The sequence below is a fragment of the Ceratotherium simum genome, chromosome 10 (assembly GCF_057802395.1).
Source record: "Ceratotherium simum simum isolate JZ-2026a chromosome 10, ASM5780239v1, whole genome shotgun sequence".
Classification (NCBI taxonomy): Eukaryota; Metazoa; Chordata; class Mammalia; order Perissodactyla; family Rhinocerotidae; genus Ceratotherium; species Ceratotherium simum.
Genome location: NC_141909.1, coordinates 81,896,419 through 81,916,622, shown reverse-complemented (window position 1 = coordinate 81,916,622; position 20,204 = coordinate 81,896,419). Strand labels below are relative to the sequence as shown.

General features: G+C 36.9%; 1 protein-coding gene across 12 annotated transcripts in view; it reads left to right on the top strand.

Moving 5' to 3' along the window:
- IFT88 (intraflagellar transport 88) overlaps positions 1–20,204 on the top strand; it is a 123,649-nt gene that overhangs the window by 67,411 nt on the left and 36,034 nt on the right. For all 12 annotated transcript variants that reach the window (XM_087436330.1, XM_004435246.3, XM_087436328.1 and 9 more), the window contains 3 exons: positions 12,477–12,529; positions 14,225–14,290; positions 17,859–17,965. In XM_087436330.1, the coding sequence (XP_087292456.1) occupies positions 12,477–12,529; positions 14,225–14,290; positions 17,859–17,965 (226 nt within the window). The remainder of the gene's footprint in view (positions 1–12,476; positions 12,530–14,224; positions 14,291–17,858; positions 17,966–20,204) is intronic.

Genomic DNA, 20,204 nt, shown 5'->3' with positions numbered 1-20,204 from the left:
AATCCTCCTCTTTTTTCTGAGGAAGACTGGCCCTGAGCTAACATCTGTGCCCATCTTCCTCCACTTTATATGGGATGCCGCCACAGCATGGCTCGACAAGCAGTGCGTTGGTGCACGCCCGGGATCCGAACCGGCAAACCCCGGGCCGCTGCAGCGGAGCACGCGCACTTAACCGTTTGCGCCACCAGGCCAGCCCCATATTTTCTGTTTTCTTAAATCCATAAATCATGCCTTAAAACTTCAAGAAATCCTGATCCTAACTGCACATTTAATGTAATTTTATTAGTGGGCTGCATTAGAGAGTGTTCTTTAGTATTTATTGTGATTATTATTATTATGGGATACCATCAAGCGGACCAGTATATATTTTATAGGAGTTCCAGAAGGAGAAGAGAGAGAGATTATTTGAAGAAATAATGGCTGAAACTTCCCAAATTTGAGGAAGACCTGGATCTACAAATCCAAGAAGCTCAATGAACTTCAAGTAGGAAAAACCCAAAGAGACCCACACCAAGACGCGTTACAATAAAATTGTCGAAAGACAAAGAGAATCTTGAAAGCAATAAGAGAAAAGTAGCTCATCATGTACAAAGGATCCTCAGTAAGATTTTCAGCACATTTCTTAGAAGAAACCTTGGAGGCTAGAAGGCAGTAGGATGAAATATTTAAAGTCCTGAAATAAAAAAAGATGTCAACCAAGAATTCTATGTCTAGCAAAGCTATCCTTCAAGAATGAAGAATAAATTAACACATTTCCAGATAAACAAAAGCTGAGAGAGCTCATTCCTAGTACATCTACCCTACCAGGAATGCTAAAGGCCGAAATGAAAAGATACTAGACAATAGCATGACGACCTAAGAAGAAATTAAAGAACACTTATACAGGTAACTTCATAGGTAAATGTAAAAACCAGTATTATTGTACTTTTGATTTGGTTTATAACTTCTCTTTTTCTTACATGATTTAAAAGGCAAATGCATAAAAAGGAATGCACAGAAAATGAATGAGGGAATCAAAATAGTACACTACAAAAAAATCAACCAAATACCAAAAAAGGGCAGTAATGGAGGAATCGGGGAAAAAAAACAATAAGACACACAGAAAACAAATAGCTAAATAGCAGAAGCAAATTATTTTATATCAGTAATAACATTAAATGGAAATATATTAAACTTTCCCATTAAAAGACAGAGATTGGCATATTGAATAGGAAAAGCAGGATCCTTCTGGATGCTGTCTACAAGATACTCACTTTAGATAGACGGATACAAAGAGGTTGAAAGTAAAAGGTTGGGGAGTGAAGTCAGCATCATGGCGGAGTAAGCTCTTCCCTTAGATTCTCCCCACTAAGATACAATGAAAAGGACATTCAGAAACCAACAGAGGACATTCACACAACACAATAGACGTCTGAGGGCCAGCCCCGTGGCTTAGCGGTTAAGCACGCGCGCTCCGCTGCTGGCGGCCTGGGTTCGGATCCCAGGCGTGCACCGACGCACTGCTTCTCCGGCCATGCTGAGGCTGCGTCCCACATACAGCAACTAGAAGGATGTGCAGCTATGACATACAACTATCTACTGGGGGTTTGGGGGAAAAAAATAAGTAAATAAAATTGTGAAAAAAAAAACAAAAACACAATAGACGTCTGAGAGATCCACACAGCCATACGTCTGAAGATGGAGGTGCTAGAACTCCTGAGAGGAAGTGGAAGGAGGTAAGGGGACCTCCTCTCCCTGCCTGACAGCAACCCAGGGCTCAAGACTGCACGCAGCTCTGAGAAAAGACGGGGGAGGGAGCGGCTCTCCACGAGAACACATTTGCTCTCCAAGGCCCCTCACAGTCTGTGGGACAGCCCCACAGAGAGGAGGCTAAGCTGTTGCTGGGGTATCTTCATCAAGCTAGCACCCCAGAGGAGCAGAAAGCGAGGGCCGAGCAAGAGCGTCCTCAGGATCGTGCACACAAAAGAGAGCATCCCAACCCCTGCCCAGTGCTCCAGCTTAGCCGGTCAGCCAGAGCAGCCACGTATACAATAGAAAAGCAGCAGCTACAGATGCCAGGGACCGTGGCAGGCTCAGAATACAGCTCCTGACCTTCCCCCAGTGGCAGCTGGTGGAATCCGCAACCAAATACTATCACTATGAGAAGGCACAAATCCACACCATCAAATAGTATGAAGAAATATATTAATACTCCTGCCCAGAAGGAAAAGGACAAGCACCCAGAAATCAGTCCTGAAGGCACAGAAATTTACAATCTAAATATCGGAGAATTCAAAATAGCTATCATAAAAACCTCAACGAGTTACAAAAAAATACAGATGGTTCAATGAAATCAGGAACAAAATTAATGGAGAGAGGGAATTCTTCACAAAAGAGATTGAAACTATAAAGAAAAAACAATCAGAAATGTTGGAGATGAAAAACACAATGGATGAGATAAGGGAAAATCTAGAATCCCTGAATAACAGAGCTGATATTATGGAGGACAGAATTAGCAGCTTGGAGGACAGAAATATAAAAATGCTTCAGATGGAGGAGGAGAGAGAACTAAGACTAAAAAGAAATGAAGAAATTCTCCAAGAAATACCCAACTCAATTAGGAAATGGAACATAAGGATTATAGGTATTCCCGAGGGAGAAGAGACAGAGAATGGAGTGGAAAGCTTGTTCAAAGAAATAGTAGCTGAGAACTTCCCAAACCTGGGGAAGGAGCTGGAAATACAAGTAAAAGAAGCGAATACAACTCCTAATTATATCAATGTAAAAAGACCGTCTCCACGCCATATAGTAGTAAATCTGGCAAAAGTCAATGACAAAGGAAAAATATTAAGGGAAGCAAGGCAGAAGAAAATAACTTACAAAGAAAAGTAAAAGGATGGAAAAAGATATTCTATGCAACTAATAACCGTAAGAGAACTGGGCTATGTTATTGTCAGAGGAAATAGACTTTAAGTTACAAAAGATTATAAGAGGCAGAGAAGGACATTATATATTGATAAAAAATTCATTACTGTAAGAGTATATTACAATTATAAACATATACACATCTAAAGAAGGAGCCCAAAAATATATGAAGCAAAAAATGAACAGAATTGAAGGGAGAAATAGAGAGTTCTACAATAGTAGTTGGAGACTTCAATACCCTACTTCCAATAATGGATAGAAAAACGAGACAAAAGATCAGTGAGGAAATAGAGAACCTGAAAAACTGAACCAATTAGATGTAACAGTTTTATATAGAACACTCAACCTAACAAGAGCAGAATACATATCCTTCCTAGTGCACATGGCACATTCCCCAAGATAGACTGTATATTAGGCCACAAAACAAATTGTAATAAACTTTATTTATTTATTTTTTGGTGAGGAAGATCAGCCCTGAGCTAACATCCATGCTAATCCTCCTCTTTTTGCTGAGGAAGACCGGCTCTGAGCTATTGCCAATCCTCCTCCTTTTTTTTTTCCCCAAAGCCCCAGTAGATAGTTGCATGTCATAGTTGCACATCCTTCTAGTTGCTGTATATGGTACGCGGCCTCAGCATGGCTGGAGAAGCGATGCGTCGGTGCGCGCCCGGGATCCGAACCCAGGCCGCCAGTAGCGGAGCGCATGCACTTAACCGCTAAGCCATGGGACCAGCCCTGTAATAAACTTTAAAAGGTTGAAATCATACAAAGTATCTTTTCCCATCACAATGGAATCAAACTGAATCGACAACAGAAGGAAAACTGGAAAATTCACAAATATGGGGAAATTAAACAACACACTCTTAACCAATGGGTCCAAGATGAAATCAGAAGGGAAATTAGAAAATACCTTGAGATGAATGAAAATGAAACACAACATGACAAAACTTATGCGATGCAGCAAGCGCAGTGCTAAGAGGAAAATCTGTAGCTTTAAATACATATATTACAAAAGAAGAAAGATCTCAAATTAATAAACTAACTAAACACATTAAATATTTAGGGAAAAAAAGATCAAATTAAACCCACAACTAGCAGAAGGAAGGAAATTATAAAGGTTAGAGCAGAGATAAATAAAATGGGGAATCGTAAAACAATAGAGAAAATCAACGAAACCAGAATTTGATTCTTTGAAAAGATCAACAAAATTGACGAATCTTTAGTTATATTGATGAAGAAAAAAAGAGAAGACTCAAATTACTAAAATCAGAAGTAGAAGTAAGGTCATTACTATCAATTTTACAGAAATAAAAAAGATTATGAGACTCCTATGAACAGTTGTATGCCAGCAAATTAGATAATCTAGATAAATGGACAAATTCCTTGAAACACACAATCACTCAAAACTGACTCAAGAAGAAATAGAAAATCTGAATAGACCTGTAACTAGTAAAGAGATTGAATTAAATAATAAAAAATAATCCAAAAAGAAAATCCCTGGACCAGGTGTCTTCACTGGTGAATTCTACTTCACTGGTGAATTGACACTGGTTAATTTTAGTGTCAACTGGACTGGACACTAGGCCTAGATTAAACGTTATTTCTGGATGAGTCTGTGAGGGTGTTTTCTGATGAGACTAGCATTTGAATTGGTGGACTCAGTAAGGTAGATTGCTCACCCCAGTGTGGGTGGGCATCATCCAATCTATTTAATGACTGAATAGAACAAAAGGCAGAGGAAGGAGGAATTTGTCCCTTTTTTCCTACCTCACTGTTGAGCTGGGACATTTCATTTCATCTTCTCCTGCCCTTGGACTAGGATTTACACCATCAGCTCCCCTATTTCTCAGGCCTTTGGACTTGGGCTGAATTACACCACCAGCTTTAGTGGATCTCCAGCTTGCAGATGGCAAGTTATGGGACTTCTTAGCCTCCATAATCATGTGAACCAGTTTCTCATAATAAACCAATCAGTCTTTTTCTCTCTCATTCTCTCACTCTCTGAGACCAGACTTATCTTGATACCAAAGCCAAGCAAAGACAGTATAAGAAAAGAAATCTACAGACCAATATCCTTGATGAATATAGATGTAAAAATCCTCAACAGAATACTAGCAAACCAAATTCAGCAGCATATTAAAAGGATTACCAAGTGGGATTTATTCCCAGAATGCAAGGATGGTTTGACATATGAATATCAATATAATATACCACATTAATAGAATGAAGGAAAAAAACACTTGATCTTCTCAGTTAATGCAGAAAAGGCATTTGACAAAATTCAGTACCCTCACATGATTAAAAAAAAAACAATAAACTAAAAATAGAAGGAAAATTCCTCAATATGTTAAAGACCATATATGGAAAACCTGCAGCTAACAATATACTTAATAGTGAAAGACTGAAAGTTTTTCCTCTAAGATCAGGCACAAGACAAGTATACCTTCTTTCATCACTTCTAATCAACCTAGTACTAGAAGTTCTAGCCTGAGCTGTTGGGCAAGAAAAAGAAATAAAAGGCAACCAAATGAGAAAGGAAGAACTAAAATTTATCTCTGTTCACAAATGCCATGATCTATATATAGAAAACCCTAAAGAATCCACCAAAAAAAAAACCTGTTAGAACTAATAAACAAATTCAGCTATGTCACAGGATACAAAATCAATGCACAAAAATCAGTTGTGTTTCTATACACTAACAATGAACAATCCAAAAATTATATTAAGAAAACTGTCCCACTTATAATAGTATCAAAAAGAATAAAATAGGAATAAACAGAACCAATGAAATGAAAGACTTATACATTGAAAACTACAAAACATTGCTGAAAGAAATTAGAGAAGACAGGAATAAATTGGAAGATATCCATGTTTGTAGATGGGGAGACTTACTATTGTTAAAATGTCCATAATACCGAAAGTGATCTACAGATTCAATGTGATCCCTGTCTAATTCCCAGTAGCATTTTTTGCAGAAATAGAAAAACCCACCCTAATATTTGTGTGACATCTCAAGGGACCCCAGAAAGCCAAAACAATTTGAAAAAGAAGAAAGTTGGAGGTCTCACACTTCCTGATTTCAAAATTTTCCAGAAAACTACAGTAATTAAATCAGTATGGAATTGGTATCAAGACAAACATAGAGACCGATGGAATGCAATCCAGACCTCAAAAATAAGCCCTCATGTATATGGTCAATTGATTTTCAACAAAGGCGCCAAGACTATTTGATGGGGAAAGGACAGGACAGTATTTTCAACAAAAGTGCTTGGAAAATTGGATGTCCACATGCGAAAGAATGAAATTGGACCCTACCTTATACCATATACAAAAATTAATTCAAAATGGATCAAAAACCTAAATGTAAGACCTAAAACTATAAAACTTTTAGAAGAAAACGTGGGGGAAAATCTTCATGACATTGGATTTAACAATGATATCTTGGATATGACACCAAAAGCACAGGCAATAAAAGAAAAAAATAGATAAATTAGAGTTCATAAAAATTTAAAACTTTTGTTGGCCGGCCCTGTGGCTTGGTGGTTAAGTGCGCGCGCTGCGATGCTGGCAGCCCGGGTTCGGATCCCGGGTGCGCATCGAGGCACCACTTCTCTGTCCATCCGGAGGCCGAGTCCCACATACAGCAACTAGAAGGGTGTGCAGCTGTGACATACAACCATCTACTGGGGCTTTGGGGGCAAAAAATAAATAAATAAAATCTTTAAAAAAAAAAAATAAATAAAGGCAAAAGCTTTAAAAAAAATAAAATAAAATAAAATAAAAAATAAAACTTTTGTGCATCAAAGGACACTATCAATAGAATGAAAAGACAACTCACAGAATGGGAAAAATATTTACAAATCATATAGCTGATAAGGGGTTAATGTCCAGAATATATAAAGAACTTCTACAACTCAACAACAATAAAAACAATTTAAAAAATGGGCAAAGGATTTGAGTAGACATATCTCCAAAGTAGGTATATGAATGATCAATAAGCCCATGGAAATCTGCTCAATATCATTAGTTATTAGGGAAATACAAATCAAAACCACAGTGAGATACCACTTCACCATTTTTAAGATAGCTATTATATTAAAAAGAACAGAAAATAGCAAGTGGTGATTGAGTACGTGGAGAAATTGTAACCTTTGTGCATTGCTAGGAGGAATGTAAAGTGGTGTTTTATGGAAAACTATTTGGTGGTTCCTCAGAAAGCTAAACTTAGAATTACCATATGATCCAGCAATTCTACTCCTAGGTCTGTATCCAAATATATATCCAAAGGAGTCGAAAGCTGAGACTTGGACAGGTATTTGTACATGCATGTTCATAGCAGTATTATTCACAGCAGCCAAAAGGTGGAAACAACCCAAGTGCCCATTGCTGATGAATGGGTAAACCAAATGTGGTTATATACATGCAATGGAATGTTATTCAGCCAGAAAAAGGAATGATAGTCTGACACATGCTACAACGTGGAAGAACCGTGAAAAAATTATGCTAAGTGAGAGAGGCCAGACACAGAAGGATGAATATCATATGATTCCACTTATATGAAATGTCTAGAATGGGCAAATTCATAGAGACAGATAGTATATTAGAGATTACTAGAGTCTGGGAGGAGGGGGAGTGAAGAGTTATTGTTTAATGGTTGTGGGGATTCTGTTTGGCTTGAGGAAAAGTTTTGAAATAGATAATGGTGATGATTGCACAACATTGTGAATGTAATTAATGCCACTGAATTGTATACCTAAAAATGGTTAAAATGGAAAATTTTTTGTTGTATATATTTTAATCATAATTTTTAAAAATTAGTATAATATACCAAAAGCCTTTGAATTATACACTTTAAATAGGTAAATCTTATGTTACATGAATTATATCTCAATAAAGCTGTTTAAAAAAAGGATGTATACTATATGATTTCATTCGTGTAAAGTTCACAAACAGGCTAAATGAACAGTGTTAGGCATCAGGAGGTAGTTACCTTTATAGATGCAGGAGGGTAATGTTGGAACGGAGCGTGAAGGAGGCTTCTAGGGTGTTGGCAACCTTCGTTTCTTGAACTGCAGGCCAGTTACGTGAATGTTCACTTTATGACAACTTATTGAGCTGTATAGTTTTTTGTGTACTTTTCTATATGTATTATATTTTACAATAAAAGATTTAAAAATTAAAGGAAAAAGACCATATGAGGAAAGAAAAGCAGCTGCCCCACCCCTAGGGGAACCATTCAGAAATGTCGTGGGAGGGGCATTTTAATTGTCAAGATGATGGGAAAGCACTGTGGGCATCGAGGATGGTAAACATTCAATAATGTGTAGAGGACTTGTACAGTGAATTGTGTCGTCCAAAATGCCAATAGCACCTTCCACCAAACACTGCATTAGAACATTTTAATAGTATGATTTTATTACTGAGATTTAATCTTAAAACTCTAAAGTCTTTTCTTTGGGGCCATTTGGTGTATTCAGGGAAGCATTTTCTGATCTGCCTCAGGAGTATCAACCTGGCTGCTGCCGTTCCGGTAGCTGGAAGGGGCCGGGGCTGAGGATCTCATTGTTCCAGAAGCAGACTCTTGACTTCATTCTCCAGTTTCCATTCTAGCATCTCCAACCAGCCTGAGTCCTTGGGCTGGAGCCTCCGTGAGCACCTACTGAGGGTGAGGGGTTATTACTGCACAGAGTAGGGGTCCAACTACTCAATCAGATTTCCAATCTCTTCCTTTTTGTAGTTCCATGCCTTACTCCCTCCTTCCTCAGTACTGGTGATTGCAATTCTTGAGCATTTCTGTTGATTTTTCAGGGAAGATCTGTGTGCTGCTTTTCAGTATGCCCTTTGTAAGCACTTGAGTTTTACCTTTGTTTGCCCTGCTAAAGTCAGTTTCCACTTCCTTCATTCATTGTCCATCATTTGTATGTTGATGTTTTATATGGTTTGATTTTTTTATCTTAGATGGAGTTTATCTTTCCCATTCTTTTGGTTTTGGGAGGTTAATTTCCAGAAAAGACATTGTGAGGTAAAAGGTCTTTACTCTGCCATTTTAAAACCAGAAATGGTGACTCTCTTTCTGGTGCTTACTTATTCCAAATATGGAGATAACAGTTCTTCCCTATGGTAATTTTCAAACTACATCTCTCATTGCTTTCTGAAAGTGGAATAAGGGATTTATAATGGGATATTATCCTGGTAAATACTATTGGAAGAGTAACCTTAGACATAGCTCTTAACCTTGCCTGGGTCTCAGTTTCCTTCAAGTTGAATGGGTAGAATGAATTGGTATCTGAGGCCACTTCTATTTCTAAAATTCCATAATTCTGTAACTTAAAGCCAAGCAGTTGCAGAATTAAAATACTTAAAACCTTTAGTACAGTTCTGTATTCATTATACCGTGCTAGGCAATTTATAAGCAATTTGCTGGAATTTCTTTGGTGCATTATTTTAAATCACTATATCTTAAATGTGCTGTCTGTAAAATAGTAGTATTTTTCTTTACTGTGAGGATTGAGGAAAGAAGTAGGCATTCATTCAATAAATAAACGTGGTTTATTATTTCTAAACTACATTCTGATGGTAAAACAGAAATAAAAGAGACAAGCCAAAACAGCCTTGTTTATTTGCTTTTATGCAGAACTTTACTGTTCTGTATTAATAATGCCCAGGCTCTCTCCAGTTACTAAAAGTAACAGTAGGGACATGGCAGTTTAATTCTTTAATAAAATAAGTTTATCTCATGTCCTAAGTTGTTCCTTTGTTACATTTATTTACATGGAAGTTTATCTGCTATTATAATGCATAAAATCTTTTGGTGATCGTACAGATCACATCGATGCCCAGTCATCTGTGCTAATGGAAGTAAGCAATGTCACAGATAATCTGTAGTTATGATCAACTAGAGTTAATAATCCAGAATGTTACCTAACCCTTGATTAATGTTAAGTCACTGAGGGCCGGCCCCGTGGCTTAGCGGTTAAGTGCGCGTGCTCCGCTGCTGGTGGCCCGGGTTCAGATCCCGGGCGCGCACCGACGCACCGCTTGTCCGGCCATGCTGAGGCCGCGTCCCACATACAGCAACTAGAAGGATGTGCAGCTATGACATACAACTATCTACTGGGGCTTTGGGGGGAAAAAAAATAAATAAATAAAATCTTTAAAAAAAAATATTAAGTCACTGAGCTCTGTTCTTCCTCTTTTCACTGGGCTACTTTAGTGATTGAAAAGAGTGTATTTTCCCCATAACAACGCGCACATATGTACCCACCGCTACTTAACAACTACTCTAGTGGCTATTTTTTGAATTTGCCAGTAGGTGGCATTTATGAAATAAGGCTTTCTTGAAGAAAAAAGAACGTGGTTTTAATAACTAATGTTTATTGTTTACATATATTATGTTATTTAATTCTCACAACAGTCCTCTGAAGTGGGTACTATTATTATCCCCATTTTATAGATGAGGAAACAGAGGCGTTAAGTTTAAATAGCTTATGAAGTTCACAGAATTAATAGGTTGCCAAACTAAAAATCATAATCCCAACCTTGAAGGAAATAATCAAGATGTGTACTTGAGGGGGCCGGCCCAGTGGTGTAGTGGTTAAGTGTGCACGCTCTGCTGCTGTGGGCCGGGGTTTGGGTCCCGGGCGTGGATCGATGCACTGCTTGTCCAGCCATGCTGTGGCGGCATCCCATATAAAGTGGAGGAAGATGGGCACGGATGTTAGCTCAGTGCCAGTCTTCCTCAGCAAAAAGAGGAGGATTGGTGACAGATGTTAGCTCAGGGCTGATCTTCCTCACAAAACAAAAATAAAAAATAGGTGTGTACTTGAATATACCAAGGAAGAGGAATTAATAATGAATGATCATCCAGTAGGTATCAGGCATCATGCCAGGTCCTGAGTATACAAAGACTATGCTGCTCTCAGGAATTTATAGTTTAATTAGGCATTCAGAAACATAAATAATAATACAGTATAGCAAATGCAGTGCTAAAGAGATCTTGAGTGTTAGGAGAGTACATAGAACAGTCTAATCCACCCTGGCAAGGAAGGGTGTCAAGAGGTTGGACTGAGCCTCCAGGTAGAGGTGATGGTGCGTGCAAGGACCAGGAGTCTAGAAAATGTGAATGCAGGGAGCTCCATGCTCTTGTTCGGCTTTGCCATAGCATGAAGTGTTAGGCAGGGCATGATGAAGAAGAGTTGGAGAGGCAGAAAACGACTAAAAGTGGAAGAGCTGGATTAGGATCTTAGATTTATCATGTAATTGGAGGGGAGGTAATGGGTTGTAAGGAGAAAACTAACATGGTTAGATATGTATTTTATTTGGATCAAAGTGGATGGCTGTGTAGGCAGTGGATTTGAGGTTAAGTAACTTGTCCACGTAGCAGGGCTGTGATTTAAACCCAGATCTGTCTGATTCCAAAGCTGTTAGGTTTGCCGTCAAATTGAGTAGGAACCAAGGTTTTCTGTCTTTGAAGCTATCAGGTAAGTAGAAAGGAGATTCTGAAAAGGAGTGAGAATAGCATTAAATTATTTCCTACGGGCCGGCTCTGTGGCTTAGCGGTTAAGTGCGCGCGCTCTGATGCTGGCGGCCCGGGTTCGGATCCCGGGCGCGCCCCAAGGCACCACTTCTCCGTCCAACGCAAGGCCGATTCCCACGTACAGCGACTAGAAGGATGTGAACCTATGACATACAACTATCTACTGCGGCTTTGGGGGGGGGAAAAAATGAATAAATAAAATCTTTAAAAAAATAAATAATAAATAAATAAATAAATAAATTATTTCCTAGCCTTTTATTTCTTCAAATCTTGTGTTTCTTAGATATTTTTAACAGCAGTCTGTAGAAGTCCTGGTTATGGTTATTTAGTTTAGAAAAGAAATTTATTTCTTTTTAAGGGGGAAAAAAAAAGGATGACTAGAATTCTTTTTTACTCCGTCTTGAGCTGAAGCCTAATTCTTCAAACACAAGGTGAAAAATTGCCTCTTGTGGTACTAAATTTGCAAGCCTGAGCCTAAATTTCTAAGCTTTAGATACTAAGCCTAAGATTATGATAAAGGTAATGATGAAGTTTAAAATAGAATGCAGTGGTCTTCAACCAAACGGGTTAAGTGGTTCTCATAAGAATATCTAAATAAAGGCATCAGCTAAATTGAAGGACTCTTAAATTTAAATTTCCTATTATAGGGCCGGCCCTGTGGCTTGGTGGTTAAGTGCGCGCGCTGCAATGCTGGTGGCCCGGGTTCGGATCCCGGGTGCGCATCGAGGCACCACTTCTCCCTCCATCCTGAGGCCGAGTCCCACATACAGCAACTAGAAGGATATGCAGCTATGACATACAACCATCTACTGGGGCTTTGGGGGGAAAAAATAAAATAAATAAAATCTTTAAATTTCCTATTATAAATATGCCGGGTAATAATGAAGGAAATTGTATATTTGCTATTTTCAGTAATAAAGATGATCTAATCAAAGCTCAAAAATTGAAAGACAGTACAGATATATAGCTTTATAAAACTGACCATCAGAGTTTTTTTGTTTCATCTCTAATTTCATATAATTTATTTCTTTTATAGGCCTATGCAAGTAAAATGGCAGCTGATGGTAGCTAGTTGTTTTAGAAGAAGTGGTAAATGCTTTAATTTTATTTATTTCTAATATATTTTGCTTCTTTCTATCTTTTAGGTAATTGTGCATATAAGTGTGTTTCAATTGTGTATTTGTTTGTTAAAACATTAACTTTTTATAACTACACATATTTGAAGCATTATATGAAAAACATAATAATTACTGCATACAGAAAATAGTTATGCTTACAAAGTGGGTCTTAATCATGCATTTCAATACTGCTGTTAAAAACAGATTAATTATTTCTCAAAGTTAACATGCAGTTATTTTCACAAGTTAGCCACAGAAAAATAGCCATTCTGTACACATCAGTTTATATTTCCATTTTCTACTCACCTAATTCTAAATGTCCTTGCATGCTCTGCCAAATTTATGAGACTATGTCACACCTGAAAAGCGTAATGAAAGCCCAGAACTGGAGCAACTGGGACTATATTTTTTATACCAAAGGTCATTAGATATCTTCTAATGTTTGTGTTTTCAGTAGCTGCTTTTTTACATCCTGTACTGCTGACACTTGTCCTGAGTATAGAGATGTTAATAGTTTTGAACTAATATGAAGTGAATGATATTGTTAAAATATCAGAGATTAAGCAGGGAGATAAATGTTAACAAATTTGTTATCCCTCTTATATAGCATATAAATGATACAGGAAAAGAAATTCTTTGATCCAAGGGAAGCAGAAATTGTGCAGGTGTTAACAGTATGTTCTTGCCCAGTTTTATAGGTTTCTTTCTTTACCTCTGTGGGCTCCTTCAGAATGGCATCAGAATATATACTCAGGGTAGTCCTCACTGAAGGGGTTGATCTGTAATGTTACTGTATTTCCCCTTGGATATACAGCATAACTGTACTATAGACATTTTATTTATATCAACATGAGTTCTGAATTGCCTGTGTTCATTTCAATGCCAGTCATATGTAAAGTGTACATATATATATGAGATAGTCTGAATAATTTAAAGACATAAACCTTCTTGAGTGATTGAAGGGCAGGTTAGAAGAGAAGCTAACATTTATCGCCAACCTGCTGTGTGCTAGATGCTTCCTGTCTCTCTTCTGTTTAACTCTCACAGCAGCTCTTAGAGGGTTAGCATAGCCGTCCCTGTTGTACAGTAAGGCCCAGAGAGATTTGTAACTTGTTTACTGAGATTTTAGCAAAGATCTCCGACTCAAATTTCATTTTTCCTATTATTTGCTGCTACATGAACCTGAATTATCTTATTACAAAACAAAATACTTTATATAAACTTTTTTAATGTTCCAAAATGAAAACTACAAAAAAAGTTATTTTTTGTCTTCTCCAACTAAGTGAATGACATTGAAATTAATATTAGTCTATCACTTAAATTATTTTTAAATTTGTCAGTTGTTCATCTAAAAGAACATCAATTTTTAGGAAATTGAATGGATCTTAATTTCTTGCTACTACATATTTATTTTAAGAAGTGAAACTAAGTTTCAACCATCACCCGTTTTCTTCTGCTCTAACCCTTTTTCAAATTTATTTTACCTATACATTTTCTTCCAGAAGTTGTATTAAGAATGGTTATTTATGCTTGTGGCCAATATGAAAGTCTTCCTACTAAACCAATTAAATGGTACCGGTATACTGGATTAAAATTAATATTTTGCTGAATCTTATAAATTTCTATAATCTGCTAATGTGTTTTTTTTTCTCTTTTTTACTTACAGGTAACTACCAAAAAGCATTAGATACTTACAAAGATATTCACAGAAAATTTCCAGAAAATGTCGAATGTAAGTGAGATTATATTTTAACTTTGAAGTTATAGGTTCTCACATTTTATGTCCTAATATATAATGATTACATTTGCTACAGTAATTGCATACATAGATACCAACCTATAATTTGTGGTACATATGTTTATTTATTTATTTTTTTGCTAAGGAAGATACACCCTGAGCTAACATTTGTTGCCAATTTTCCTCTTTTTGCTTGAGGAAGATTCTCCCTGAGCTAACATCTACGTCAGTCTTGCTCTATTTTGTATATGGGTCACCACCGCAGCATGGCTGCCGACGAGTGCTCTGGGTCCACACCTAGGAACCAAACCCAGGCTGCCAAAGCGGATTGCGCTGAACTTAACCACTAGACCACAGGGCCGGCCCCCTGTGGTACATATGTTTAAATATGTGTTTATAGGATCAGAAAATTTGACTATGCAAGTACACATTTTTATAGAATTTAATTGTTGATGGGTTTAAATATACCACTGAATTCTCTTTAATAGTAAACAAACCTATATTTCAAAGTTTTATGAAATTTTAAGAATAAATTTTGGTTTATTGATTTTTTTTAAAGTTCATAAACTATGGTGTTTTATAGAAAAGACATTTTAAACTATCCATTTAGTGTACAACTTTTTGAGGTTGAAAAAATACTTTTAGAGTTTATGAAAATAGAACACTAATAATCTTGCTGATACTGATAGCAAACGAATTTTAATGTTTCTTTAATATTGATATGTTACTTATTTCCCTTTTGTAAAGTTAGCTTTGTAGAAAATATTCATTTATTCTCCATCTTCTTATATAACAGATTTGATGCAATTTAAAGTAATAATATGAAGTATTATGGCAATAACAACAATAAAATCAGAATCAAGAAAAATACAAAATAACTATATTCATATGTTGCATATTCCCACTAAACTGTGTATTTAGCCCTGAATAGCCTAGTGGCTAAAGGAAAGAGATAAAATACAATCCATTGTATAATCTTTACTATTTATGAAGACATAAAAAGCAATCCCTTGGGAAGAAAAAAATTGTTGCCAACTTTTATTTCATTCATGTTGAGACACTGATAGATATAGTAGATAAGGTCATCAAAAGATATAGTAGCTACTTGCTTTAAAACGTCCCTAGAGCAAATAAAATAACATTTGAAAAGACTGTTTTTAACTTTGTCCTTCAATGACAATGAACACAAAACAACACATTTCAATTCAGTAAAATTAATCCTTTCTGAGCCAAGTTTTCCAGTGGCCCAGCCTGATCCAGGGATTAGAGGTATACTGCATGTTCCTTCATTAATATTTTTCTCAGTTTGGCTTTTGTGAAAGCTCAACAGCAGATAGCTCAGAGTTATGGCCTTTGGTAGTAGCTTAGGAGCAAGGAGTTTCCTAATGCTGATAAGAAGTAGATTCATTAACTTAACAGCAGTAGTTTCCAGATGCTAGTCAGGGAGGAAACAGGCTACTGGGAAATAACTTGTAAAACTTTTTAAAAGTACGTATTTGTAGCCCTACCTACAGGGATTCTCAATTTAGGTTTGCAGTGCACCCAGGTATCTAATTTTTCCTATTTCCTATTTCTTTTTTAAAAGCTTTTTATGTGATTCTTAAGTTCGGTCACATTAGGGAACTGGCGCTTTAGAGATTAAATGAGAAATAGAAGTAGTATCTCTTTTTGAAAATGGAGCAACTCAGAAGTCTGCTGGGCAAAAGTTTCTCAACCTCAACACCATTGACGTTTAGGATTGGATAATTCTGTGTTGTGGGAGGCCATCCTGTGGATTATGGAATGTTTTAGCAGCATCCCTGGGCTCTACCGAGTAGATGCTAGTAGCACACCCCCTACCCCCTCATGAAAAGTCTCCAGACATTGCCAAAAGTGCCCTGGGGGGCAGAATTGCTGCCAGTTCAGAACCACTGCAGTAGCAATAGCACCTCTGCATTGGACAGGTAAAGGGAATATTTCCAAGCAAGGCCAAATTTCTTTCTTTATAGAGAGTTTTACTCTAAAAATTAAATGAATGATTATCCATGCCACAGAGAATGTCCGATGACTTTGGCCTGGATAATTTTCAAAACAAATGTAATCAATAGTCTACCTTAACTATAGTAGTCCCCCTTTATTTATGGGGGATATGTTCCAACACCCCTAGTTGACGCCTGAAACTGCAGATAGCACTGAACCCGATATATACTATGTTTTTCCCTATATGTACACACCTATGATAAAGTTATGATAATTTATAAATTAGGCACAGTAAGAGATTAACAACAATAATAATAAAATAGAACAATTATAACAACATACTCTGGTAAAAGTTACCATAGATCTTAGGAACCTCGGCATACAATTTTTTTCTTTCCTTAAGTCGAGAACTTGCACCTTTTCACTGAAAGGAAGCACTTTACGGCCTCTTTTTCCATTTAAAAATTTCAGACCACAATTGACTGCAGGTAACTGAAACCATGGAAAGTGAAACCATGGATAAGGAGGGACTACGGTACAGTCACAGAAAAAACATTTGCCCCCGTGGAATGTCTTGTTTTGAGCAGAGTAGTTTTCTGGTGAACTCAACAGGATACTTTAGTCGTAAAATATATTCTTCATTTATCAAAAAATTTCCAAAAATTGATCTGTTCTATGGAGTTACAGATGACATACTAAATTTCAGAGGGCATCTACCAAAAACAATGATTTTTATTGTACATTAAATATTCCTAAGCCACTCTTTCTAAGGACAGATAGATAAGAGAAATAGTTGCATATTATTTGTAGAAAATATGAATGGTCTTCTTCTTATGAATTATTAAGACAAATGTATACAGGGGCAATTTATATAGTAATGTGTGACATTTTAAATTATTGTAGTACTGTTACTTTTGCAGTGCATTAATGGTCATGAATTGGTCATTTATTTACAAATTCTTATGGAGTGACTGCTGTGTTGGTACACAGCACTGTTCTAGCACTATGGATCTAGCAGAAAACAGACAAAATCCTTGGTCTCATGGAGCTTGGATTCCAGTGGGAAGAGAAAGACAATAAACAAATATATAATATGTCAGTAGTCATAAGTGCTATAAAGGAAAAGCAGTAAGGAGATAAAGAATATGGGAGGGGCTGGCCCTGTGGCCTAGTGGTTAAGTTCAGGGCGCTCTGCGTCAGCAGCCTGGGTTCGGTTCTTGGGTACAGACCTGCACCACTCGTTGGCAGCCATGCTGTGCCGGGAACCCATATACAAAAATAGAGGAAGATTGGCACAGATGTTAGCTCAGGGTGAATCTTCCTCAGCACAAAAAAAAAAAGAATATGAGAAGGGCTCTGATTATAGATGGTATAGTCTCACCTGAGGGCAGAGCAGGTTGAGAGAATCCCTTTAAACTCTGTTTCAAGGAAGTCAGTTCTCCCAGGGCCAGAGAATGCAAAGTGTAGTTCTTTTTCAAGAGAGGAACATACACTATTTGTGAGCATCATTCCTACGTGTGTCCCAAAAGACTGAGTTTATTGATTTGTTGTACTTTCAACACTGTGCATAAATACTTTTCTAAATATATTTTTCACAATTTAGGTCTGCGTTTTTTGGTTCGTCTCTGCACAGATATTGGATTAAAAGAAGTTCAAGAGTATGCAACAAAACTCAAGAGATTGGAAAAAATGAAAGAAATAAGGGAACAGGTATCTCATATAGGCCAAAAACTGCTGTCTGTTAATTTTCAAAATGTCAGCCTTCTATATCTCAACTGAGTGATGTTGGGGGCTTCTATCAGTAAAATAAAGTTGAAATTTTTTTCTGCTCTGGCATAGAAAGAGGAAAAGCTAAACTCCTAGTTTTAGGATAAAATTCTGTCAAAAACAAGTTCTCAGTAGGAGGAAGTACAATAGATTCTGTATATAGTCTCTAATGGATAGTTACTTACAGACAAATAATTATAATTTTCCACGATACAAAACAACTTACAGATTAATTTATAGACTTGATTTTAATTGGAGAGTCCTGTGGCTCATGGAAACTAAGAAGCAATTACTTGTATACAACAATAGTACTTTTTTCTTTAAGCTGTTTCGTTATGTAGTAGAGCATGGCTATGTGAATAATATTAATATACCTGGAGGCATTTTAAGTATATTTCTGTGTTCCATGCAGTATGTGGAATAAGTGTTCTTTTTTTTTTTTTTTGGTGAGGAAGATCAGCCCTGAGCTAACATCCATGCCAATCCTCCTCTTTTTGCTGAGGAAGACTGGCCCTGAGCTAACATCTATTGCCAATCCTCCTCCTTTTCTTCCCTTTTTCTCCCCAAGGCCCCAGTAGATAGTTGTATGTCATAGTTGCACATCCTTCTAGTTGCTGTATGTGGGACGCCACCTCAGCATGGCCGGACATGCAGTGCATCAGTGCACGCCCGGGATCCAAACCCCGGGCCACCAGTAGCGGAGTGCGCACACTTAACCGCTAAGCCACGGGGCTGGCCCCAAGTGTTCTTATTTTTACTTCTTTAAAAGAATATTTAAAAATTTAACGTGAGTTTTGATGTTTTTGTTTTTGTTTTTTGTTTTTTTTTGTTTGTTTTTGTGAGGAAGATCAGCCCTGAGCTAACATCCATGCCAGTCCTCCTCTTTTTGCTGAGGAAGACTGGCCCTGAGCTAACATCCATGCCGATTGTCCTCAACTTTATGTGGGACACCACCACAGCATGGCCTGACAAGCAGTGTGGCTGTGCGCGCCCAGGATCTGGACCTGGGCAGCCAGCAGCGGAGCACATGCACTTAACCACTATGCCATGGGGCCAGCCCCTAACATGAGTTTTGAGTTTCTGCCTTTCATAGAGAGAAAATATATTCTTTAAGCTTAGACTTTTTCAAGAATTTAATTATCTTAGATAATTAAATCTAAATTCCATATTTGCTTTCAAAATATGGTTATCTTGTTTTTGCTTTGAAGATGTGATGATTGTTTTATTCTCTTTTTCAAAGTATCAGTTGTAAAAGGATTATGAGCATGACATAGATTTTTACCTTAAAAATCCTTAAAATGTCAAGTTGGTATTTAAATACCATGCTAGGGTATATAGTTAAAACCTGCTGTGAAGACCAATTTAATACCATGTACCAATTGCTAATTAAATTAGGTAACTCTTGTGAAAGCTTCGTAAAATGTAAACTGGTATAAATGGAAGTTTAAATTATCATAATTGTCATCATAATTGCTATTAAATTTGTTTCATTAAGAAGAATCAAAAAGAAGTATACATTTCAAACCAAGAACATTCTTTGGAACTCCAAATTAATGGTTACGTAAAGTTATCTAGCATAGAACCATGGATATATGTGGAAAGAGTTAAATTCTTAAGACTTGATAAGTTTAAGCATCAGTAGTTTAGTTATACGGAACAGTGAACACAAAATGAATACAAATTATGAATCGTGCATAATACACTGCCTGCAACTTATAACTCTAAACAGAAAAATTGGTATATGCATTACCATCTCTGATTTAGTATGTTACCAGTGTTGACCCATTTTAAACGATAAGAAGTAGCCTTCTAACTCCCTGGGAATTTCCTTGCAGCTAGTTCACAAGGGATCTTAACTCAAGCTTTACGAAACATTGTTTCCAAGGAATTCCTGGGAAATGAACTTCAGGGGTAAAGACCAAAATATTCCCCCTTTAAAGACATTCAGAATTACTTTTACTCAATTTTCTTATAGTTTACCACTTAATTTTCCCATTTACTTAGTTGTATCTTAGTTGAACCATTATAGATACTGTTCTCTCTTTTTGATCTTTACAGTGCTTCACCTTTACATTTGCTTCCTCTCTCCTTTTGAATTTTCCTCTTGTTTTGCCCTCTTTCCTTTATTGCATTCTCCATATATGTTAAACTCTTCTTTTCATCTGACTGACTACTATGGACT